Genomic DNA, 27,279 nt, shown 5'->3' with positions numbered 1-27,279 from the left:
ACATTGTACTTCTCCTTTTGAAACATTTTTAACAACATTTTTGAAACAATTTTCTGCTTGTCAAGGATGTTGAGGATATACTGGCTGAATACAGTGAGCACCCTATGTCGGATGAATATAGGGCGGCAGTGCTGCTTGTAGCCAGCAGATGACACTATCCTCATGGCTTTCTTCTGGAGCAGTAGGATGTCATGGGGCTGCTGTAGAATGGCCCCATAGGACATGGCCGTACGACACATGGCTGTGGAAGAGGGCGTGATAGACCATCAGCAGAGAGGGTTGACTTAAAGTAGGGCAAAGTCTTCTTAGTAGGTAAGTAACTCTAGATAGTCTGACACATACCTTGTCTATGTGATGCTTCCAATTTAACCTGGGGTCGAGCCAGAAGCTCAGGAGTTTTACAGCCTCATCTTCCACAGCAGGTTTGAGGGTACACAGGATGGTCTGTGTCTTGTCCTCATTCACCTTGAGCCTATTGACGGCAAACCAGCTCTTCGCTTCTTCCAGTAGAACAGTAGCTTCTCCACAGAGATCCTCTAGGTCTTTCCCTCTAGAGAACAGAGTAGTATCATCAGCAAACAGTAGAGTACGGTTGTTAAGTGAGAGGTCATTGATCATGATAGTGAAGAGCACCGGCCCCAGCACCGAGCCCTGCGGCACGCTGTGAGGTATGCTGCCAACGCTGGAAGAGGCACCTCTCAGAGTGACATACTGTTTGCGGTCACTCAGGTATTCAGTCAGTGAGCCAAGGACTGCGCCACCCACCCCATACTTACTCAGTTTAGCAAGAAGGATTTTGTGATTTACGACATCGAATGCCTTGCTCAAGTCACACAAACTTAGCAGGACAGACTCACCCTCCTCAAAAGCACTGGAAATAACGTCAACAAGGCTTAAAAGTGCAGAAGTGGTCGAGTGTTTACCTCTGATTCCGTGTTGGGCTTCCGTCAGAATGGCATTACCTTCCAAGTAGGCTATTAGTTGTTTCTTCATAATGGTCTCTATCACCTTGGAGAAAGATGGGAGGATAGATATCGGTCTGAAGTTGGACAGGAGTGAAGGGTCCCCTTTCTTGTAGATGGGTATCGTCCGGGCTATTTTTAAATTATCAGGAAACATACCCTTAGAACGGGCACACAGTTAGTGTTAAATGAAAGTTGGTTGTAAATCAATTTATAAAGAGGAATTTATCCAAGATTCTATTTTGGATTTGGCACTTTAGCCATCAATCCCACAATCTACGGCCAGCACAACATGTAGTTGTTACATCAATAAGAGATGGGGACGCCACCTTTGACTATTCATACAACTACTGTAGACATTCCATCCCCATGTAAAAGTAGTTGCCTGTTTTTTAATCAAAACCACCAACAGATTGATACACAAACCTGTTTAACAAGTCAAACTAATGGAATGACTTATTGTGAGCTATAGCAACCTGTAAACCTATCAACATAGTCGGTAAAACAAATTAGGTACAAAATATAACTTTAGCACACACAACTATAGCCTTGTTCACACGGGGCGAGTTTACAAGCTACTCGCAAGCGTGTAAGAAGCCGGCGAGTTGGCGAGTGCGCTTGTATTCGTTCACACGGAGCTTGTCCACTCGCCAACGTGTACAGAGACGCCGGCGAGTCGGTGAGTGCGCTTGTAGTCGTTCACACGATGCTTTTTCCACTCGCTCAGTAGCTGGCTTGAACCAAATCCTCCGACATCTTTGAGTAACATGCGCACAAGCACAAGCAACTGTGTTCACACTGGGCTACTTTACATGCTTACTCGCTCAAAAGCTGGCGAGTTGGCGTGTAAAGTGGCGGCAGCGCCAACTTTTTCCAGAGCGTTTTTACAAGCAGCTTTTGAGCGAGTACGTCGTTCACACTGAGCTTTTTTACTAGCTGCGTGTAAAAAAGCCGGCGTGTAGCTTGTAAACTCGTTCCGTGTGAACGGGGCTTAAGTTATTTTTAGGTAAAATATAGATCTTATAGATCAGGCAAAGACATTTTTAGTTCCATCCTGTAGGGGTCGTGTTTTGTCCACAATTAGTTTCTTGTTATTTCATCGGTCATAAAAAAAAAATGTTTTGCCAAATAAAACAATCTAATCATAAACAATAACATGTCCCCAAGTTATATAACCAAACAGTATAGCTCAAATCATGAAATGAACACTTACATAATAAAAACAAAATTGCGTTGACACTAGGGCCCAGTGTCACCAACATGAACTAGACGCAAAAACGAGCATCAAATTTTACAATTGGATGAGAAGTCTACTTGTGTTGGATAGTCAATGACACCACCTATGTGCATATTTGAACCCAAATAGGAGTCAAGGATGGTGTAGAGTGGAATGAGGTCTGTGAAGAGTTGTTACTGTCTAAAATCAGCTGTTTCATCAGCAAGGATCATTAACAACCCAACGATTAGAAACAGCTGGGTCCAGTTTCAAACCATCAAAAAGCTACTGACTTTTATCAGGATTGATCCGGCAACCTTTTGATTGTTAAGCGAGCACTATGACCACTCAGCTACCTCGACAGATACCAACCATGATAAAATGTTTTCATCACAAAAAAAAATTGGAAATTTGGAGGGTTGGAAAATAGCCCATTTCCAAACAGCTGAGATCTTCGGAAATTGGAAATTACCATACACCAAAAACAATTAGTGATCAGCTGACTTTTCCTGGCATAAACATTACTTTGGCTACATAAACATTACTTTCGCTACACAAACAAGAGTTCTTTATTGTCATCTCCCAACCAATGCTCAGACAATAGTAATATTTCATATTGACTATGGTACTTTGACAAAAAATATTTAACTCTTCTAACTTTTTGGCACAACCCTGGATGTTCTAATGAAAAATAAGCATGTTCATTTCCCAAAAAAACCGTTATCATTGAGATTACTGCACCCCTTGCTTACATTTATTTGCTTATCTCCCAAACTATTACTAATATTTACAAAAGCTTTTCCTGCTGTATCTGTACATCCATCAACTACTCCCAGCACACCTTCTGGAATGTCCCTTGCACCAAATTGTCTTGCACAACACATGACACTTTCACCGGGTAGATGTAGCCCCGGAGCTGAAGAAGGAGACTGGGCTGTGCACACCTATGATGTGTTGCGCTCCATCCCCTGTTGTGGGTTGCTGTCGCTGCCATCAGTTGATCTTGACAGAGAACCATTCACTTCACTACACTGCTGTTGCTTGTGAAGTAGTGGCTCTGGCAGTGGACTGAAGTTAGACAAGTCTTGAAGTGATAACTGGGTGGGTTGCATGATGTCTTTGGCTGCTTCCTCTGGGATTGGTGATCTAGTGACTAGAGCTATCATTCAAGGTAGGTTCGGCTTCACTCATATTCTGGGGAAAGGTTACTGCTGGGCTAGATGGGTCAGCATTGTAATATTTTGGTGAGTTTGATTTAGTTAGAGTAAGAGAGCTCTTAATTTAACTCTTTAATTTGTTTTTTAAGTGACCCAGTTCATTGTTAAGGATTCTGACCGAATATTGACCGTGGTGGGCGATTAGGGATGGGTCATTAACAGCTATGATATCCAGCAGTGTGTGAGCCGCAGTGTGATGTGTGGCGAGTAAAGGCGAGATGGTAATGTTGCAGGAGAAAAACACATTTGTAAGTGTAGTTTGGTCATAAGTAAGTGGTCCCAGTAGATCAGTGTTAAAATCACCCATCACAATGACCTGACTATAGCAAGGCAGCATAGACCCACCAAATGCTGTCCAAACTCCGGCCAAGAACCCAATTTGAGGTGCTCTGTAACAAACACAAATCAAAAAATGTGTTTTTTTAATACAAAAATCCAAAAACAAATATTCAGGTCTACCCACTGTTTCTGAGCTTTAAAAGTATAAAGGAAGGAAAGTGAGACTTAACATAAACAGCAACTCCTCCACCAAACTTATGGAGACAGTCATTTATAAAAATATGGTAGCCAGATAATTCAACACATTTGTCATTTAACGAAGGTTTGAGCCAAGTTTCAGAAATTAAAATTATGTCTATTGAGGAATTTTGAAAGATTGTACGAAATTTGTCTGTGTGACAAAAAAAAGATTGTGCATTTACATGAGCTGCCTAAGAAGTTGGGGAATGGAGACAGAGTTTGGCAGAGAAGCTGAGATAACGGAGGAGATGATGAGCAGGCTAGAGGCGGCACATGACAATGGCAGAAGGGAAGCAGGCGACACACTCGTACAACATTTGCACACACGCACACAATATGCCTAGACAATAGCATCTTAAAAGTTTCCTAGTAAAATAAAAAAATAACATTCTTGTACAGAAAAAAACATCACCACAAAAAAATAACAAAATTTTAAAATCCCTCTAAATCAACTAAATACAGTATACTCAAGTATATATGTGTCCGTGAACGCGATAACTTGAGTAATTTTTGTTTGATTTTGATGAAGTTTGGTTTGAAGGTGTAATGCGAGATAAACTTGAATGAGTTTGTTCAGCATGATCGGATGATGGGAACGGGGTTTTATGGGGTAAAACGGTTTTTCTCATTTTTTACCATCAAAACACAAAATTTCTCTCTAGACTATTTTAAAAAGCTTAAAAATACAAATAATTTAGTATGTTGAAGTGTTTTTGTGTTGTAATGGTTATGGAGAAAATTCAAAAAATTTTAAAAGTTAAAATTCCCATGTTATTCTTATGGATAATTTTGTAAAATTTTGTAGTTTGCTTGTTTATGGATATATTTTGATCAAACTTGGCAAACTTATTTATTTAATACTAAACTATTAATATTTTATAAAAAAAACACACTTTATTAGCCTCCCTGTAGCAGCAAACAAGTACTTATTTTACCTAATGTTATTTAAATAGATTTAATTGTATATAAATTCAGGCAAATGGAAATTCGCTTAGTCTGCAGGTTTACTGCGGCAGGGGTATTTTACAAATTACTCATAGGTCAGTATGGTTTAACAATTCATTTTCCTCATAAGTGCTGTGGAACTCCAGCTGACAATGTTAGTTAACAATAAAAATAATAATCCATCTGTTGTAATAAAAAAACTGTGTTTTTTCAATTCAAATTATCTGTCCAAAATAAATGTTTATAAACAAAATTAGATACTAATAGTCTATTAATAGTGTTCTAAAGATATATATATATTAAAAATCATTCGGACAGGTTCAGGATGGCCTATTTAAAGGAAAGGATCAATGCTTTTGTGGGCCAACCTATTGAGAAAAAGCGCAGTGATCATCGGTTGAAGAAAGCAGACTCATGCGAAGACCATCGAGCATGGGCACTAGATGAAGAGTTTAGGAGGCAACACTTCTTAAATGTAGTGAACAATGTGAGCATTATACCACTAAAGTAAAAAAAAAATGTTTGTGTAGTCTCGAATTACACAAATAAGAGGTCATAGGTTAGGTTGATTTAGTCTAGTGATTTCCTCCTCAAAGGGTAGATGATGATCATTTTGGCAAGTATATCTTCAATTTTTCAGTTGTAAAGCTTATTGTGAAGTATTCAATTTCTTATTAAAGCCTAATTTTAATTTTATTTTCCAGGCAGGTGCAGGAGAAGGAATCCAACCTGATGGTAATGAAGACGAGGAAAAATATAATCTTTTAGGCACAAGCCCCTCTGCCACTGAGGTTTAACCAATATTATTTTTAGTTTATTACCTAAAGATAAAATATATATTTAAGTGCGCTAAGTTGCTATACTTTGCCAAAGTTTGAATTTTTTACACCTTATCATTATAACTTAGGTAGGAAAACTGATTTTTGGACAACTTAAATGAAGTTCATTTAAAAAAAGGAATTACTCCAAAACTTGATCTTTTTCTAAACTTGAATAGTTATGATATCAGTTAGGCTACATTGGATGATAACTGACCAGGAATCAACATGAACAATGTATCATTTTAATACCACATGTAGTAATTTGAATTCCACCTCAATATTCCCTCAGATTTTAAATATTTCTTATCTCTTAAATGAGTCTGAACCCTATAAATAAATTTTAGCAAGTTACCTATTCCAAAAGGCAACTGTCCAGCATTCAAGTGGGCCTTCTTGGACTAACTATAAAATAGAAAGATAGCTGTAAGCTGAGCTTATTTATGACAAATACTTGGTGGCAAGCTAGAGAATAATAATAATTTACAACCCAAGCTTACAGAAGTTTTAGCTAAAACCACACAATCATAGACAGGAAAATCTCATAGCATTTGTTCTGGGGTGTCTAAATTTATGAAGTTATCCTACGTAGTAGTTGAATCTAGGTAGGTAAAATGCTTAACACAAACACACTTCTTCATAATTGTGTTCAAATTATAAAAATAATAACATGATAGTTTTTTTTAGCTCGAAAAACAAATCGAAAAGCTTCAAGAAGAAAATGAAATCCTGAAAAATATTGTAGCTGATAAAGAAAATGAAATTGATAATCTCCTGACACGAATCCACACAATGTCTGATGTAAGTATCCGGTTCACAATACCTATGTAAAATATCTTCAGCAGTTGAGAATCCACACAATGTCTGATGTAAGTATCCGGTTCACAATACCTATGTAAAATATCTTCAGCAGTTGAGAATCCACACAATGTCTGATGTAAGTATCCGGTTCACAATACCTATGTAAAATATCTTCAGCAGTTGAGAATCCACACAATGTCTGATGTAAGTATCCGGTTCACAATACCTATGTAAAATATCTTCAGCAGTTGAGAATCCACACAATGTCTGATGTAAGTATCCGGCCGGTTCACAATACCTATGTAAAATATCTTCAGCAGTTGAGAATCCACACAATGTCTGATGTAAGTAGTATCCGGTTCACAATACCTATGTGAAATATCTTCAGCAGTTGAAATTTTTTACGCTGATATATTTGGTGCAAACTAATTGATGAAGAAACATGTCATAACATATCAGGTCCTATCATATCAATTTAATTGGATCAGCTGATTATATTTATTTCACTCAAGCAATGAAGTAGGTTTTACTGTATTCAATTTTTTTTCTACAGTTGCAAGACAAACTGGACTTACTTGCACTGATTATAGGATGAAAAGTAGCTGATTCCTGTATTTACTTACTTTGCTGCACTCATTTTACTTTTTCACACTCCAGTATTTAAACTAAACAACACAAAATAGTGTGCTTTTATTAGGCAAGTAATAGGTACCGTATGCAGGTATGCTTGAAAACAAGTTGGCAACACTGCAATAGTTATTTGTGCAACTAGTGAGAAAAGTGAGCAATTGACTCACTCGAGAGAAATCCTTACTCACGAGCCGTAGGCGAGTGAGGAATGGTTTCTCCAGTGAGGCAATTGTACTTTGAACTCGAGTTGCACATTATACTTTTCCTACAGTTACCATAAAACAAATAAATTGGTGAAGAAACGTAACCTATTTTTACACATAAGTGAACTTTTAACATAACATTTAATGTGAAGTGACAAATACAACAGTACAACAGCTGACCAGCTGATTTACAGCCAGTGCTGCCAACGTATTTCGCGCGCATACGATGTTGCCTGCATGTTACGCGCTCACTATTTCGTGCCTTCACGTTGCAAATCTGGAGTGAGACAAAGTAATTAGAGTGAGACAATGTTAACATTGGCTGATGAGCGAATTGGCCACTTTGCTTTCACAAATCAGTGAGAGAACATGTACATTGTTAGGTAACTCTGTAGGAAAAATCAATTAGCTGGTGCAGTGTTTATTGTCTTTCCTATTGACAATTGATACAAGACTGAACTTAACCTATAAACCTGTTGTTGTGTGTTAACATAAACATTACAAACTACCAATTATATTCAGATTTTGATGAGACAATTTCATTTAGGTTTGAATTTGTTAATTTGTGAAACTTCATTGTAAGAGTTAACCTGCATAACAAAATGTTTAAGACACTGGTTATTAAAAATTGGTTAAAAAAATGAAGAGGCGGGTTATTATTGGTATGGTTTTTTTTATAAAATGATTGCCAATAAGTATCTATAGATTTTGAGTTTAAACGTTTAAAAACAATGTTATAGCTACCTGAATTGATATGTATTCCTGAATTGTTTCTTTATCATATGTTCGTCTGCTTGATAATAATATGGTGTTTTTCTAATTAGCCAAAAGAGCAGATCAGTGATCTGGAAAGAGACAAGAACTTATTGAAGAATATAATTGCAGACAAAGAAAACGAAATAGAACGGTTACTTTTCCGCATTCATACCATGCCTGAGGTAAGTTGTATTGGAAAAAGATTCTGACTAAAGAATGGATTAAGACAAGACAAATGTAGAACCAGTTTATGATAGTAGTGCTAGTTTAAAATAGTATTATTAATATACAACTGAACTGTTGAACTATTTGTAATAATTTTAACTTTTCCAAAAACTGTAAACTATTTTTGTAGAGTTATGAAAAGTTGAAAACTAAACTGTTATTATGGTTTCAACTAAAAGAATAAAACGATCTTTCTTTTTTTTCTAACGGGTTATTTAAACATTTTTTCCTACAGTTACCTGACATAAAGCGGGCTTCCTTCCTCTGATTATAAAACGCAAAGTAGCTAATTGCTGCATTACTTACTTTTGCCACACTCATTTTACTTTGCCGCACTCCAGTATTTCAACCAAACAACACAAAACATTGAGCTTTTATTAGGCATTTAATACGTGTACGCTTGAAAATAAGTTGCCAGCACATAAAGATACTGACTACAATCAGTTGGTACAGCGTTTCGCAGCCGTTGACTATTGATACTACGACTTAATTTAACCTGTGTTGTTTCGAGTTAACATTTTATTTTTGTGCAATGCTTGGATTTAACCTAACCTGAAACGTGTGGTTTAGTGTGTGAAAGACTAATTATTTATATGCTTTATAACAATTGTAAGGAAAATGTAATGTGTAGGTTAACACAAGCACAAATTGCCTTTTTCTGTACTCAAGAAACTTTCCGCACTCGCCTTTCTTTCATGTGCAGCGAAGTGCCACTTCTCGTACTAGTTACAAAAATAACCATTTCCATGTTTGATTCTTAATCAAGTATCTTCAATTCCAGGTTCAAGAAGTAAAAGACAATAATAATCAGAATATTATCGCCGACAAAGAAAATGAAATAGAGAACTTGCTGAGTCGCATCAATTTTATGGCAGAGGTCAGTTTTTAACTCATCACATACAAAAAAAACATTTTTTCTTTTGTCCTTCCAAGAAACAATTTTACTTCTGAAGAATTAACTTTGTAGTAAAATAAATTGTAGTATTTATTATTATTTTATCAATTATAAAATGAGATGGGGACGCCACCTAAGTGCGTATTTTAACCCTAATATGATTGAAAGATAAGAGTAGAATGGAGTGAAAATGATCGGTATTTACTCAGGGGAGGTATAGAAGAGGCTACAATGACAGCTGAGGGCTTCTTATTAGCTGAGGGAACGCCATTACCGTAACAAAACGGTCGATAGCCATCGGCTTCGGTGGTCTAATGGTTAGCGTGCCGGGCTGATATACTGCAGGTCCCGGGTTCGAATCCCGCCGGTGGCATTAACTTTTTGTCCAAGATTTTTTATTTTCAGCAAGTTTGGTTGGTTTGGTTTGGTTATTACAGTTTAATTTCATTATTAAGTCATTATAAAATTTTAATTGAGCAATTTCTAGTTTTATTTTATAAACAGAATTATTTTTCCGATTACTATAAACTTTTGTTATATTATTTCTTTATCAGCAAGTTTGGTTAGTTCGGTTAGGTTATGATAGTTTAATTTTGTAATTAAAAATTAATAAAATTGAATTTTAGGCATTTATAATTTTATTTTATGAACAGAACTATTTTTGCGATTATTAAACCTTCATTGCCAAAGTGCTCTCTACTACAGCGCTGTTCACGGAGGAATTTTGAACTAAATGCCTCATTTGTACCTCCCCTAAGTCAGACCCAAAATGATCTGTGTATAGCTTTGTTACTGACTAAGATCAGCTGTTTAATTTGTCAGGATAATTTTTAATCCCCAATGATTATAAACAGCTTGGTCCAGGTTTTAACCATCAGAAAGCTAAAGACTTTTCTCAAGTTCGATCCGGCAATTTTTGATTGCTAGGCGAGCACTATAACCACTCAGCTATCCAGGCAGTTTATTGAATGTAAACATGATTTGTTTGGAACAATGTGTGATGCCTTTCACATCTCAAATCAGATTTTCAATGTAGGCTAATCAATTAAACTCTTGAATTTGAATCAATAAACTGTAAATATTTTCAGCTTGGCCTTGAGTTTAACGATAATAGAGCAGTACCTTATAAAGTGTTATTTAACTGCTAATTTTTCTCTCATCTGAATCCATTCCTTAACTTTTTTGCCTTCATAGGAGTCAAGTAACTTGATTCGCAGAGAAATAACCAATTGGTGCAACCTTGGGATAGGGATAAGCTCCTCTTCTGAGGAAATTAATATCCTCAATTTTCTACAAAATAAAAGACAACTGGATCAGCTAGGTACTTGATGGAGATTTTCATAGATCAATGCTTATTTACAAATCTGAAAATGTAATCAGAACTCTAACACAACTATACAAATAAATTGTTACAATTATATTAATCCATTATATAGTCGATATTAGCTTCCTAATTAAACTATTTTCAAATATATATTTCCTTTATTGACATATTTCTGTCATTTGATAATGAAAATAGTTGGCTAGTCTAAATCATGTTCTATATCTGTTATATTGTTAGACTATTTTCTTTCTTATTACGTTTGCATTCAACTTAAAGGCACAGGAGGAGCCGAAGGTCTTGCAAACCCAGCTGGATGATTTGTTGGAGCAGCTCAACAAAAAGGACAAAGAATTGAAGAAAACAAAAGAAATGTTAAAAAATACTGAAAACATGCTAAGAGATTTACAAAATATTATTCAAAGTGTTAATGATGATCCTGAAAAGCAAAACAATCAACTAGATGATGTGATGAAAAATCTTTACTCAGAAATGCAAGACGAGAATGATAAATTACGAAATCGGGTTTTAGAGCTTGAAAACGCCTTACAAAATGCTAATTTAGAAAATGATAACTGTAAAAAATACTTAGAAGCAGCTCAAAATGAAATAAAAGCTTTGGCTAGTGGAGATAAAAAAGAGTACAACAAAATTATTAATGATTTAAGATTTGACCTAGCGCAGAAAGAGGATGAAATAAAAAATCTGAAAGACAAGGAAGTGGCTGTCTTACAAAAAGACTTGGCAGAAGAAAAGAAGAAAAGCAATTTACTACAGGACCAATTAAACCAGTTAGTTGATGGAAATACTAGTGACTTAGCAAACCTAATAAAAGAGTTGAACAACGAGAGAGAACTCAACAGTAAGCTACAGATAGATTTAGAACAAGAACAAAACAAAGCTAATGCATTACTCAATGAACTTGAAAAAGCTAAAAATGATCTCAAGGAATATCAAATGAAACTACCGGTTCTTAATGTTGATCTTGATTCTGATAAGTTATCAAACTTACCTCTTTGTAGTGAGTGGGAACACAAAGTAAGAGAATTGGAAATCATGCTGAATAATGAGAGGCAACTTAATGATAAACTTACAAAAGATTTGCAGAATGAAAAAAGTAAATTGCTGAACGCAGCCCCAACAGATGGCAATGAACAGAAGTCGAGTTTAGCTGTTACTGATAAAGAAAGTAATTTGCAAGATAAACCTGGCGATGATTTGACAACAATATTAGAAGATAAGGTCAAAGAAAATGCCGCACTTAAGGAGGAAAGTGAAAAATTAAAGGAAGCTAAAGATAATGACAATAAGTTAATAAAACTTCTCTATGACGAAATAGAAAAGCTGAAAAAAGATAATAATGACCTTAAGGTTTTAATTAAGGATTTTGAAAAACAACCACTTCCTAAACAGGATGTGGCTGCTGAGATCCAAGAACTAATTCAGCAATTGGATGATTTGAAAAAAGAAAACGAGTCTCTTAAAAGTAAAATAATGGCTGTAGGTGTTGGACAAGAAGAAAACAATTTAGGACAAGATGAACCTAAGAGTCTAAATGATGAGACTATCAATGGTTTAAGAAACAAACTTAATGATTTGTTGGCAGAAAATGATGCTCTTAAAGGCAAAATAAAATCTTTAGAGGATCAGACCTTACCAATTTTAGAATCAAAAACATCAAAAGATGAGATTATAGCGAATTTACAAAACAAGCTAATGGCTTTAGAAGATGGAAATAGGAAACATCCTAGAGAAGAAAATACAAGTTTAGAAGAAGAAATTAATAAGTTAAAACTTAATGCCGATATTGAAAAAAAAAAATGTGAAGAACAAGTCTTAAACAAAGACAAAATCATCGAAAACTTGGAAAAAGATTTGAAAAAATTACAGGAAGATAAAAATATATCACCGTCTGAGAAAACTGCCATCATACCTGTTTCAACTATTGATGAAGGAGGAACCAATGAGAAAGAAGCTCAAATCAAAGAACTTAAAGATGAAATAGACATGCTCAAAAAGAACTTAAATCAAATCAAAGAAGAAAATAATAAACTATCAAAAGACAATAATGAGCTAAAAGATAAAATTGCAAAGTTAACTTATAAGGAAGATACAGATTTACTTCCCTCCCCAAGCCCATCTGTAGATAACAAACAATACGAAAAAGAAAATGACAATCTCAAAAAAGAAATACAGAACTTAAGAGACCAAATTGAAAAGCTAGAGAAAGAAGTTAAAGACAATGAAACACTCTGTCAAGAGACAATGAAATTTATTGAGGATAACTCTAAATTACTAACTCAGGAAAACTTTGATCTAAAAAATTCAAATATGAAACTGGAAGATAAAATACAAGTTCTGGAAAATCAAGCCAAGAATTTACTATCAGGAAATGATAAATCTGTCTTCGAAGAACTTTCTCAAGAAAACAAAGATGTTCGGGATGAAAATGAAAATCTTAAAAATAAAATCAAGTATTTAGAGGATGAGCTGAAGAATTTCAAAGATGAAGTAAAACAACCAGAACTCGACAAACTGGTTTCAGAAAACACTAATCTTCAGAATGAAATAAAAAAGTTAAATAATGAAATCAAATCTCTTGGTGGTGAAATAATTAACTTAAAATCAAAGGAAGAAAAGCATGGTCCTTTGGAACCTGATAGTTTAAATACCCTACAAGATGAAAATAATAAGTTGAAAGGTACGATTGAAACCCTTGAAGACAAAATGAAGGATTTTAAAATTAAAGAAGATGAACTAAGTAAGCTTGCTGCAGAAAATGCTGGGCTACAGGACGAAAATTTGAATTTAAAAGGAAAAATCAAATCACTTGAAGACAGTATTGACAGTTTGTTAGCAGGGAAAGAAGAAGATTGGAAAATAAATCTTACTGAAGAAAAAAACAATCTTCAAAATGAAAATGAAGGGCTTAACAAAAAAATAAAAACCCTACAGGATGAAATAAGAGATTTAAAGGCAAAAGAAAACCAACCTGGGCCTGATCAATCTGAAGATATTATTAAATGTAAGAATGAGGTCATGGATTTGAATAGTCAAATCAATTATCTTGAAAACGAACTAAAAATGTTGAAGGCAGATCGAGAAATACCTGATGCTCAGGAACTTAGCAAGCAAAATGCAGACCTCAAAGAAGAAATTGCTCAATTAAAAGGTAAAGTCACATCACTTGAAAATCAAGTGAAGGATTATCCACAGGGAAAAAATGAAATTTTGACTGAAAATCTTTCTAAAGAAAATGCTGATTTGAAGGGTGAAAACAAAGAGTTGAAAGATAAAATTATCTCCCTCGAGGATGAAGTCAAGGATTTGTTATCAGGAAACAATAAGCTTGAGAACATACTGAAGGACAATAAATCATTACAAGATCAGAATAAAAATCTTGAAAATGAAATAGCAAAACTGAACAACCAAATTGCATCTTTAGAGAATCAAGCCAAGGACAAATCGCTAGATAAACATGAAGAAGAACTTTCCAAGGAGAACAAAGCTCTAAAAGACGAAATTAAGTCATTACAAGATAGAATAGAAGATTTAAAAACCGAAGCTCAAAAACCTATTCCCGATAATCTCATTAATGAAAATGCTGATTTGAAGGACAAAAACAAAATTTTAATGGGTGAAATTAAATCACTAGAAGATAAATTTAAAGATTTGTTGTCAGGAAAAGATGAAAGTATATTTGAGAATCTATCAAAGGAGAATACGGAATTAAAAGATGAGAATAAAAAACTTAATGCCAAAATCAAATCCTTAGCGGACGAAGTAAGAGATTTTAAAGCTCAAGAAAAGAAAAATGAAATATTAGTCGATGAAAACGCTAGCCTTCAAAATGAAAATAAAATGTTAAGAGAACAAATAAGTTCTTTGGAGGGTAAAATACAAGCTTCAACATCTAAGGAGAGAGTACCTGTACCAGAGAAATTCAATAAAGACATTTCTGAACTTCAGATTGAAAACAATAATTTAAAAGACGCTTTAAATACTCTTAAGGGCCAAATGAAAAGTTCCCTTCCAGAAAAAGATAATGATTTGTATGAAGATCTCACTAAGGAAAATACTGCTTTACTGAGTGAAAATACTAAATTAAAAGCTTCTATTGATTTACAAAAAGATCAAATTAAATCTCTTGAAGATGAATTAAAAAATCAGAAACCTGTGATCAGTAAACTTGAAAAAGAAAATAATGAGCTACGTAAAGAAAATGACCAATTAAATGATAAAACAAAAGCTCTTGAAGATAAACTGAAGAGTTTGCCGTCAAAATCTGATGAACTCACATCTGAAGCACTTTTGCAAGAAAATGAAGTCCTGAAGAAAGAAAACAAGAAACTGAAAGAAGATATCCAGAATTCAAATGACAAAGTTAAGTCTTTAGAAAATAAAGTCACAGAATTAGAAATTGGAGGAAGAAATTTGGAAACAAAAAATTCTGGGCTATTGGACGAAAACAAGAAACTATATGAAAAAATTAAATCTTTAGAAAACCAAATCAAGGAATTACTATCAGGGCAGGATAAAACCATGTTTGAAGCACTGTTAAAGGAAAATGCTGAGCTTCAGAATGAAAACAAGAAACTAAAAGATGACATTAAAACCTTTTTGGATAAAATAAAATCCCTAGAAGAAGAATCAAAGAGTCCCAAGATAGAAATTCAGAACTCCAATCTTGACAAACTGGTAAAAGAAAATAATGATCTTCAAACTGAAAACAAAAAACTAAATGATAAAGTAAAATCTCTTGAAAGTGAAATAAAGAGTTTATTATCAGGTCCGGATAAAGCTGTATTTGACTCCATATCCAAGGAGAAAAATGAATTACAGAAGGAAAACAATGAACTTAAAGATCAGATTAAAAGTCTAATCGACAAAATAAAAAACATGGAATCAGATCAATCAAATGATATAAGACAATTAAAATCTGAGTGTAAAAAGCTTTCCAAAGAAAATGAAGATTTGAAAAATAAAATTAAAGAATTGGAAAAGAAAATATCAGAATGTGAAACACAGAGCAATGACGGGGAAAATAGTGAAGCTATAAAGAGCAAGTTGAAGTCTATAGAAAAGGAAAAAGAATCTTTAAACAGCAAAGTAAATGATCTCAAAAAAGCATTGGCTAGTGAAAAAAGCGAGAGAAAATATTGTGAAGATGAAAATAATAGACTTTTAGATATGTTGAAAAATCCCAACAACAATAGCTCAGAAAATGAAATGCTAAAATTTCATAAGATAAATAATGACAAATTGAAAAAAGAAAATGAAAAGCTGAAAGAAAAAATTCAGGACTTGGAAGATAAATTGATAGAAAGATCCAAAGCACCAAAAAAAACTGCCCATAATATTGAAAGTGGAGGTAAAAGAAAACAATCCAAACAAAAGCAGAAAACTGAGCCGTCAGATTCCGATAGGAAATTAAGAGAAACTGAGAAAGATGTTGATGAAAAAGAAGTTCTTGACTTGAGGAAGAAATTGAAAGAAGCAAATGAGAGAAACGGTGAACTAAATGAGCTTAGAAATAAGCTAGTTGAATCTGAAAAACTTATCGATGCTCTGAACAAGCAGATTTCAAGACTAAACAAGGAAAATCAAGAGCTGAGTAAACTGAGACCATCGCTTGAAGGTAAAAATGTAACAGTAATTTTTATTTTGTTTGTATTGTAAAAATATTAAAACAAAAATGTTAATGACTTTTTATAAAGAAAAGGGAAACAAAATAATTAAGATTGTCTTTAGTCCTGAAAAGTAGTCATTGGATTAATTACTAGTTTCTTATCATATGAAACATTATGAAACCCGACTTAAATTAATGACTATCTATTTCTTGGAGTTCTTTTTTTTGTTGTTTGAATGTTTTTATGTACTAACAATAGGCAGAGGCCGCAAAGGCAAAATTGTTCGACATCTTACTACTTACTAACAAATTATTTTTAGAGGTCCCTTTATAGTTTATTTGACCTCTTTTACGCACATGGCGTTACGATTTATCTAATTTCCACACATTTACTATGTATTTGGGTGCATGTCAAAGCTTGGTGATTTTAAAATTTTTCATTATAAGGTGGAGCCCTCCCTTTAAACGCCTTAAAGTGTTTTCCCTACAGTACCCCACTGTAGTTAATTACGTAGTTATTATTATTTTATGGTTACTCATCTAGGGAAAGTATTGTCCCAGGTTCACAAAATGTAACTAATACAACTAAACCTAAAACATATTCATACATTAATTACAGAGAACAAAAAGCATGAGGTATACCAAAGATATCTTGATGAAGATACAAAGAAGTTGAACCGGATTTTACAAAAAGCAATTCAGTTGGGATTAAAGGTAAGGAATACTTGGTAAGTACACTCATGTATTGGTGAGCCCTAAATACAAATTGAGTGAATTTTCAATGTTTTGTGAGTATTTAATAATAAAATTGTTTATTTTGTTTGAATCTATAACTAAGCCAGCAGCGCTGGAGAAACTGGATAGTGAAAGTATCATAATGAAAGTTTGTAAGACAAGTTCATACAGTAACACATACTAGTATACCTGTTGCTCGAATTCAAGCAATTGCGAAGTATTACGGACGTTATTTTGAAACGAATAGCAGTAATAATTTCCGATGAATTTAAACGAGTCGACTGAAAGATTATGATTTCCCTTGAGACTGACTAACATTAGAGCGATTTGAGTTGTAATGGATGAAAGCCAGAATATTGAATGTTGTATAACTTTGTGGAGAGGGAAAAAGCAGTGTAAGACTGAGACTGGCTGTCAAAGAAACGAGGGAGCAGAAGTGCTGCTGCCTATTGGCAAAATCTAACAATATATGAGTCAACATGTTTTAAGTTAATTTTATTATTGTAAGTTAAATATGCCATTGTTTATTATATTATTTTGACTTAACCAATACATGTAAATATGTCTATATTTGGTTCAATAAACGAATTATTAAGTAATTGGGTCGAGTTTGCTTAAATGTTTATTATGGACTTTTTCTTGTCACTTGTAAACGTAAATACCTTTTATGTTTGGAATTTACCAATAATTTTAAATTATGAGAAAATAAACTAATTGGTTTGATTATACAGTATAGCAAGCTAAATCTAGAAATAATTAAAAACTTGCTGGGTTACAAACCTAATTACAGCCTAAGCCTTTTAGTCAAGATAGTTTATTCTTGGTTCCCACCACTGATAAAATTATTTGAATTTTAGTCTTTGTATCTTGAAGAGCTGGAATATGTCCATGACGCTTTGAATAAATCAATGTCTGAGCGGAAAAACAAACCTTCTAGTCCGAGCAAAAAATCACCTGAAGAGATGGCCAGCAAAAGTATGTTTTCTGAGAGGTCTACCTTACATTTACAGTGTATTTTTAGAATATTTTTATCAACAGGTTTTGAGCAATTACTTACAAATTCATGGATGTTTTACATAATATGTTTAACACAAAAGGTTTACCTTCATTTTTACTATAGCATTGAGTGTTTAGTTACGAGGGTTAATGTAAAGAACGTTTTAGCATAAAGACCAAAGATATCAATACCAAACTTTATTTACAAAACCACAGCACTTCATTCTACATTTCTACGTAATTCACATAGTTGTTGATACACTTTTTGTAACGTAGGACCAGTTTCTCTATTCCGATGTTATACACATCAGCCTAGAAACATTTGTCACCGCATCTTTAAGTTGATCGTCATTTCCAAACCGTTTTCCACCCAAAATTCTTTCAACTTTGGAACAGATGAAATCACTACTGTCAGGGAAAGAGTTTAGACTCTCGAGTTTGGAGCTCTACAGAAAAGTAATCAACTACTTAGTAAAAGACAGAGTATATCTAAATTTCCGTTGTTTTATTCTAAGTATCCCTGTGAAAACAACATTTTTTTAGCTAGTTTAGAATTTTTTTTATGACAGACGGAACGTAAAAAACAAAAACCCCTTTTTTAGAGTATCAAAAACCATCTTATGACTTTGAAAATTCGCACAATACAAACTGAACGTTAGAACCTCATCAAACTTTAATACAATATAGATATACATAAAGACTATGGTTTCAGAACTTTTACTTCATGCAAAAAGTTTTTGCTGTTAATTTTCTAAGTTAACTTTTTCTCAAAAACGGCAAACGCTAGAAAAAAGTTGAAAAATCTTGTTTTGAAGGTGATAGTTTTGGTATTTGGAATATTCATAAGGTTCCACCACATTGTTACGCATATTATTTATATCAATTAACATTCAATTTGGATGATGTAGCGGCCGATTAGGTCACTTCCAGACTACCACCGCCTCTGACCGGGCGCTTACCCCGTACGTTGCTTTATTGAACACCTGGACACTGGGCAGGGGATGGGCTGTTAACTGAATATTTACTATGATCTTCCCAAACACTCGTGCACTTTTTGATGTACTGGATATCACCTAACACTTCTCCCTCACTTCTAAAAAAACATATAGCACTCACTGACTATCATAGCATATTCCGAAACTGACAATTTACATTTGGCACCTATTTCTAGCGATGTGATCACAACTAAAATCGGGGACAAACTGAGGTGAATTAATGGTATTTTTGGGGTGGTAATACTTTGGATCCTTTTAAAGAATGCAAAACATGATGTGACCTGTGAGTTAGCCGTCAGTGACATATACTGTGTGAATCACCTTACGCTCGGGGTCCATTGTGGTGACGCTGCACTGGATTCCTGAACAGGCGATGGCTTCTGCACCCTTTCCAGGTGCAAGATCATACAGTTACATGTTAATTATTTATATAAATAATATGCGTAACAATATGGACTAGCAGTATAAATACATTAAATACAAACACAATCACGTTCAAATCAAGCTTTGAAATTTTTTTCTAGTGTTTGCCGTTTTTGAGAATTAGTTAAATTACAAAATTAACAACAAAAACTTTCTGGGTGAAGTAAAAAAATTTTATTGAAGTTGGATTAAGTTCTGACGTTCCCAGTTTATATTGAGCGAGTTTTAAATTCATAACATGGTTTTTTGATACTCTAAAAAACAGGGGTTTTTTTACCTTCCGGCTGTCATAAAAAATTTCTAAACGAGCTAAATTTTTTTGTTTTCACAGGAATACTTAGAATTAATCATCAGAAATTTATATATACTCTGTGTTTTTCTAAATAGTTTTGTTACTGTAGAGCTCCAAACTCGAGTGTCTAAACCGTTTTCCCCGACAGTTGGTGCTAAGTCAGGGCTGCAGGGAGGATGACTAAAGATTTCCCACTTCAGACTTTGGAGTTCTTGCCGTGTTTATGCTGAGGCATAAGGCCAGGCATTGTTGTGAATGAAAAAAATAAGCTGACACCATTCTACGCCTCTTTTAATTGTTTTGAATGGCGTGATGAAGTCGTTTTAAGTACCGTGATCATACAGCAACAATTCTCACCTCACAGTGAAGAGAAGGAAGGGTCAAACGGCCGCGCACATAATCACAGTAGTGGAGGATCTGTGCTGCGTGGGATGCACATTGCTTTACAATCTGGATGACCCTCATATATTACTAATATTTCTTAAACAATGGCTGTTCATGGGGTTTTATAAATAACACAAACAACAGACATACCCGCTGCTCAAAGTCTAGTTTAAACATACTTAAAAAATTCGTTGAAAAACATTCTCTATTTCATCCTGGTAGCATGCCTTCAATGGTCTAAACTAAATTATATGTTTAACTTGATAAGAAGATTAGCTGCTACAAATCAAAAGTTCACTATTAGTTGCATTACTATTGTCATGAAGCTGTATGTAAAATTTGTTTCTAAATATTTTACTTTAAGTACAGACAAATCAAGGCCCAAGTGTTTTACAAATATTACAAAATTTTAATATCATTTACGTATCAACACTATACACAGGTTGAGACCAAGTCTCCTTCAACACCTAGAGTTACCGGTTCCAATGGCAATGTGATACAAGATTATAAAAGATTATGATCTGAGAAATACTAAAAAGAACTCTAGCTTGCCTGTTCTGCAAATATCAACTGTGTTTTTCAAGTATCAACCACCAACAGATTTGTCATAATAGTTTATGTATATTAGCTACTATCTTTTTATTTGCCTGTCCATGATGCTTTTGTACTCTATTACCCAGCCAGAGTACATTTTACCAGCATGTGTGGCATCTTTGGGGGTAATCTATTATCTCCTTACATCATTCTGACTGCTACAGAGACTTAACCTGCTGTAAATATTATATACATTGGTGTTAGTGATGTAACAACAATAGAAGATCCCCTTATGTCAAACAAGCTAGAGAAATGTACATAGTGTGATAGACTACAACATCTAGAAGACAGAAATATTATTAACTAATTTAAGTTCTTAAATCTGTGGAAACCTAATAAAAGAAATATTATGTTCAGTCGAAGTGCTAGAGCAGCAGATTCTTTCTCTGATGACGAGACTGGAGAGATATCGACAGCACAGTAGTGACCAGGAGAGAAGGTTGATAGATTATTCACAGAAGGTTCAGAGGCTCACCACATCCATAGGGCTGCTGGAGATGAAAAACGACAGTGTGATGAATGAGGCAAAACATCTCAGGTGAACATGCAGTTTTTTCTCTTTCCATAGTGTCAAAATAAACAAAAATTTTAATCTAAAAACAAAACTTAAAAAAAAATGTATTTGATAAGTTCACTCAGATTTCAAGTGTTATCCCTTCCGCTTTGCCGTGTAATGATACTCAAACTTGTTATTTTACAAGCAGAAGTCAATGTTATTGAACCCCCAAAATGTTACTGAATAGATGTGATTTATGTCTAACCAATTAATACATTAGTTTTTCCCTGTGTATTTTGGACAAGACACGCATGTTGGCCAGTTTGGTATCTTTGAGGAATCGGCAGATAATTGCTTTTATAACTACCAGGCACAAATTTTTTTCTTAATCATCGACACTGAACAGATTAAATTTAAAAAAATTATGCAAAGATTGTGTTTGATAAAAAAATAAGTCTTTTAAAGTCCCTAAGCAAATGACTCTCAATGACATAAAGAAATTATTTCCACAAAAGTTTATCTTTGGAAAATTTTATTTTCCATATTGATTCTGTATGCTTTATTTTGACTGTTTAATTTTAAAACTGAATTGACTCTTTTTCAGGGAGTTATTGATTTATGAAAAGGAGAAAGCGAGAAAGTTAGAAGAAATGCTTAAGAGTGTTTTGGACCACTGTAAATGTACAAGAAGGTGGATGTTACAGCAAAACTATCCAGGATTACTTAAAAAATAAGGTATAGTTTACTCAAGAATCTGTGAATGTAGTACTCATGCAATCCAAAACTTTGCTGAATGGCAACTAGTTATGACTGTTATGAGCTTCATCAGTACCTACTTTATGTCAATTGGTCTCAAATATTAAAGGTGTCAATGAGGAATGTTGTTCTTGACCAAGAGAGATACATGAATCATCTTGACAAGATTTAATTTCAATCTAATTTATGACACAGCAATTATAAAGATATTAGTTGGGGATAGCTATAAGTAATGCACTTAAATGAAGCACTAAAATTGCATTTGCCCCAGCTGACCGACAATGAGAAGATGGTGGAGTTAACTGACATATTGATCTGAGTTTAGCTCTGAGTTTGATCTACAAACACAGGCTCGATTCCTGTACATGTGCATAACACAGTGGCGTAAGTACATTGAGCTGCGCCCTCCCGCACTTCATGTGGGAGCACTTCTTCGGTCTTGTAGTCAACATATTCGTCTCCCGTGGTCACAGAAACAACGTGATTTATTCTGTCATTTCAGCAAAATCATGAATATATTCTTCAGCCTGCAAGAGGTCATCTTCGTCTATCACGGTCAACACTCATGAGTGGCTTAGCCATTGGGAGGGCCCACCATACAAAAATAGTGTCCTGCTTGGGTAGAAGCTTATGAGTGGCTTAGCCAGTGGGAGGGCCCACCATACACAAATAGTGCCCTGCTTGGATGGAAGCTTATGAGTGGCTTAGCCATTGGGAGGGCCCACCATACACAAATAGTGTCCTGATGGGGTGGAAACTTATGAGTGGCTTAGCCAGTGGGAGGGCCCACCTTACACAAACAGTGACTTGCTTGGGTGGAAGCTTATGAGTGGCTTAGCCAGTGGGAGGGCCCAACATACACAAATAGTGTCCTGATGGGGTGGAAACTTATGAGTGGCTTAGCCAGTGGGAGGGCCAACCATACATAAATAGTGTCCTGCTTGGGTGGAAGCTTATGAGTGGCTTAGCCAGTGGGAGGGCCCAACATACATAAATCGTGTCCTGCTTGGGTGGAAGCTTATGAGTGGCTTAGCCAGTGGGAGGGCCCACCATACATAAATCGTGTCCTGCTTGGGTGGAAGCTTATGAGTGGCTTAGCCAGTGGGAGGGCCAACCATACATAAATAGTGTCCTGCTTGGGTGGAAGCTTATGAGTGGCTTAGCCAGTGGGAGGGCCCAACATACATAAATCGTGTCCTGCTTGGGTGGAAGCTTATGAGTGGCTTAGCCAGTGGGAGGGCCCACCATACATAAATCGTGTCCTGCTTGGGTGGAAGCTTATGAGTGGCTTAGCCAGTGGGAGGGCCCACCATACATAAATCGTGTCCTGCTTGGGTGGAAGCTTATGAGTGGCTTAGCCAGTGGGAGGGCCCACCATACATAAATCGTGTCCTGCTTGGGTGGAAGCTTATGAGTGGCTTAGCCAGTGGGAGGGCCCACCATACATAAATCGTGTCCTGCTTGGGTGGAAGCTTATGAGTGGCTTAGCCAGTGGGAGGGCCCACCATACATAAATCGTGTCCTGCTTGGGTGGAAGCTTATGAGTGGCTTAGCCAGTGGGAGGGCCCAACATACATAAATCGTGTCCTGCTTGGGTGGAAGCTTATGAGTGGCTTAGCCAGTGGGAGGGCCCACCATACATAAATCGTGTCCTGCTTGGGTGGAAGCTTATGAGTGGCTTAGCCAGTGGGAGGGCCCACCATACATAAATAGTGTCCTGCTTGGGTGGAAGCTTATGAGTGGCTTAGCCAGTGGGAGGGCCAACCATACATAAATAGTGTCCTGCTTGGGTGGAAGCTTATGAGTGGCTTAGCCAGTGGGAGGGCCCACCATACATAAATAGTGTCCTGCTTGGGTGGAAGCTTATGAGTGGCTTAGCCAGTGGGAGGGCCCACCATACATAAATAGTGTCCTGCTTGGGTGGAAGCTTATGAGTGGCTTAGCCAGTGGGAGGGCCCACCATACATAAATCGTGTCCTGCTTGGGTGGAAGCTTATGAGTGGCTTAGCCAGTGGGAGGGCCAACCATACATAAATAGTGTCCTGCTTGGGTGCAAGCTTATGAGTCAGTTATATCTAGGAATTCTACACACAACATATCTTGCTTCTTTCCACACTAGTAAAGAGTAGACGAACACACAGATTTATTGCCTTCTACTTTGGTTAAGAATGTATTGAATCGTGTTGAAAGACCGTAAAATACATCAAACAACATAACCTAAAAAAAGGAAATGGAATGAAAAAGTGCTTTTATTTACAAAATTAATAAATATACAACAATTCATTATTCAGCACTAATACAACAATGGACATAAAGCCCGTCTGTTGCGGCTGTCGTACCTTGTTAGCTCTTGTACAACAATAGCTAAATTTACTGACATAAACTCTTCTCATAAGTTAAATCAGATAAAAAAATAAAAATAAATATAATAAAATAAAAAAAAATCATTTTTTTACAATGGACATTTCTAAAACGGATACATTCATATATATATAAAAATATATAAACAACATGTCCTAAAAAAAGGACATTGATCAAGGAATCGAAACATTCACCCTACATCAAATGGTAGAGAGTCCTCTTCATCACAAAAAACATTCATGAACTGTTTCAATTAATAAATGATAAAATTCTGTATTATTTTCCGTCCACTGACTTGCGCTAAAAACTCTTCTTACAATAAAGTAAAAGAAACTTAGAACCTTGTTTAAAAAAAAAATAAAAAATAGCTTATAAATAAATAGCTTAAAATAGCTTAAAAATAAAAAATAAAAAATAAGAAATAGCTTTGCTATGTACAAATGTTTTTATGTGACAATAAAGTGAATTTGAATTTGAATTTGAATTTGTTTAAACATCACTGTAATATTCATCTAAAGTGGATCATGGGCGTCCATCTAACCTTTTTACAAGGGGAGGGGGCTGGGGGTACCAAATAACCACTGGGAAGAGGTGGCCAGGAACGTTTAGAATTTAGGTAAAAAATGGTTGATTTTACACATTTTTGTACCCACATTTTGTGCTGTCAATTTTTTGTTTTATGTATATTTGTTTGAATGTGGCAGCTTACTGCTGTGACCACTGGCACTCCAAGTGGTACTTAGAGAACTTGTGCGGTACCCAGCACAATGCCTTCATTCGAGTCTATCTCTAGCCTCTTCATTTTTCCCCCCAATCTCCTTTTCCACTTGGTACAATCATCTCACCCTTGGTCTTCCTTGGGGTGTTCTGCCTCCTGGTTTCCTCTCCAGAACTAACTTTGATAAGGAGTCTTCTTTTCTCACGACATGTCCTGCCGATCTCATCCCACTGATCCATACCTTTTTTTTGTCTTAGGCGCCTATAGCGTCCTAATACTACTCCTACTCCGCACCTCCACTACAATATCCGTGTCTTAAAATAACTCATTCAGTTACCAATGGTGATTTAACCTCAGTTGTCCATCCTCACACGTTGGTTCATATACTTGTTTTTAGCTTAATTTGTTTATTTTTACTGAAATTAAAATTAAGATCTTCAAGGCTAAGGCCCAAAAGTAAAATTTCCAAGGGAAAGAATCTATACTTATACAGTAGACCCCCTCTTAACCGACCTCGTATTAACCGATAATCGGATTATCCGCCTTTGATCGTAAAATAATACAGTTTGTTTTAACCGACCTTGCTTTGAGAGCAGCTCGTTTTAACCGCCGCTTTCTAGGAATCTCGGCATTTCCGCTCCCACGCTCGGCGATGAGAACTGAACCATACGCTTATCTCCACAGGATATGACTAACAATAAGTTATTTTGTGATGATCACAAAAAATATAGCATAGCCTATTGTCAGTTTGTCATCATCGTTCGTAGCTCGAGCACATCTGATCTGATTTCTTATCTGTGCGGCAAATTTATAACATCATAAAGTGCGTTACGATTTTGAGAACTGATTATCTTATCGCTTGAGTAAACAAACAACACAACTTGTATGGGGGGTAGGGAAGGGGTGTTAACAACTCCAAGGTCAAGATAGTTTTTGTGCCTCGAGCCTCCAGTGAGAGGCTATAAATAAACGTCCTGTCTTGTAACAAAATGGTCGCTTGTATCTTTAATGACGACAAAAGGTTCTTTACTGTATTACGATGTATTTGGAAAGCATTAATTAATACATTACAGTAGTAAAGTTATTAAAATAGGAATTTTATTGACTCTTGCCTAGTATTATAATATATTCACTGAAAGTAGGTCTATTTGACTCAACCGTGTTTTGTGTTTATTTGTGACATTTCTATCAAAATGAAAAAGGAGATAAGAGTAGTTTATTTTATAAATAATGCAAGTATGACTTCAAAATAATGATTATATAATTCCAGATGAATAGCACTTCATTATGTTATGATTTTAGGGATTGCCCGTTTTATCCGACTTTTTGAATCATCCGACCTAGGTCCGGTCCCATTAGGGTCGGTTAAGAGGGGGTCTACTGTAAAAGGCAAAGCCCTCACTGACACACTCACTCACTCACTCACTCATCACTAATTCTCCCACTTCCCATTTACCTAGGAGGCTGAAATTTGGCACATTAATTCTTTAGGCATTAAATAAGAAAACTAAGTTGTTTTTATTCTGATCGGACTCTCGGGCTCCGCCCCAGTGGCTCTGGAGTTTCCCATGTTAACCTTATGATTTTTCATATTTAAAGGGAATTAATGAATCTTAACAGCTGTTTCAATTAAACAAGTTGGTTCTGTTCTATGATGTTCAATAGCATTAAAGTTACAAGGATTACCAACAGGGTGCAGCACTATTATTATTTTTTTTATATATGACAAGAGCTAGTTTGCAACTAAAAGGTGAGTGAGCGTAGCGAACGAACTTCAACCTGATGGAGGCGAGTTAGCGTAGCGAACGAGCTAATCTGAAGGAAAATGAGCGCAGCGAACGAGCTCCAACCTAAAGGTGAGTGAGCGTAGCGAACGAACTTCAACCAGGACGTGATTGAGCCATGCGAACGAGATCATCTTGAAAATTAAGAAGTTAAACGGGGCGAAGCCCGCGGGTATAGCTAGTTATTATATAGATGTGTAATAATTTTTTATTCAAATTTTATAATGTGTGTGTATTTTGTGTTTTAAAATATTTCTTTTTTTTAGGAGATCATCTGCAGTTGTTTGAAATTCAAATTAAAACCCAAAATCAAATTAATGTCTTACAAAATCTGGCATTGAAAGAAAACTATGTGCGACAGGTTACGGTGGGTTAGCACTTAATAGCAAATATATTTTTCCATAAATGTTAACATTGTATGTGATAAACTAATTTGTATTTAAAATAAAAATATATCTTTTCCCTGGTGTTTTTATTGATAATACTATTAGATGAGAAACTTTACCTACTTCAGGATACCTACTTTAGGTCATTGCCCATCACTTACATTACAGATGCTTTATTCCACAACCTCTAGGTCCAAAACTGATCCATACTTTTATTTCTGA

General features: G+C 35.3%; 1 protein-coding gene across 1 annotated transcript; it reads left to right on the top strand.

Moving 5' to 3' along the window:
• Positions 1–5,142: 5,142 nt before the first annotated feature.
• On the top strand, positions 5,143–27,133 carry LOC128989460 (putative leucine-rich repeat-containing protein DDB_G0290503). Its single transcript, XM_054411354.1, has 11 exons — positions 5,143–5,346; positions 5,564–5,650; positions 6,365–6,478; positions 8,136–8,249; positions 9,074–9,169; positions 10,788–16,146; positions 16,757–16,851; positions 17,730–17,847; positions 20,914–21,094; positions 21,657–21,787; positions 26,938–27,133. The coding sequence occupies exons 1-10, from the start codon at positions 5,185–5,187 to the stop codon at positions 21,784–21,786; spliced, it is 6,456 nt and encodes a 2,151-aa protein (XP_054267329.1). The 5' UTR covers positions 5,143–5,184; the 3' UTR covers position 21,787; positions 26,938–27,133.
• The last annotated feature ends 146 nt before the right edge of the window (positions 27,134–27,279 follow it).

This window comes from Macrosteles quadrilineatus, unplaced genomic scaffold, assembly GCF_028750875.1.
Source record: "Macrosteles quadrilineatus isolate MER2022 unplaced genomic scaffold, UCM_ALF_1.0 Scaffold_3__2_contigs__length_128488019, whole genome shotgun sequence".
NCBI classification, from domain to species: domain Eukaryota; kingdom Metazoa; phylum Arthropoda; class Insecta; order Hemiptera; family Cicadellidae; genus Macrosteles; species Macrosteles quadrilineatus.
Note: the sequence above shows the minus strand (reverse complement) of the source record. Positions and strands in the feature narration are given on the sequence as shown.

Coding starts and splice junctions, on each gene's coding strand:
- LOC128989460 (XM_054411354.1), top strand. CDS start 5,185: ATGGCCTATTTAAAGGAAAGGATCAATGCTTTTGTGGGCCAACCTATT. Junction 9,170..10,787: donor GCATCAATTTTATGGCAGAG/GTCAGTTTTTAA, acceptor TTCAACTTAAAG/GCACAGGAGGAGCCGAAGGT. Junction 17,848..20,913: donor TGAAGAGATGGCCAGCAAAA/GTATGTTTTCTG, acceptor TATTATGTTCAG/TCGAAGTGCTAGAGCAGCAG.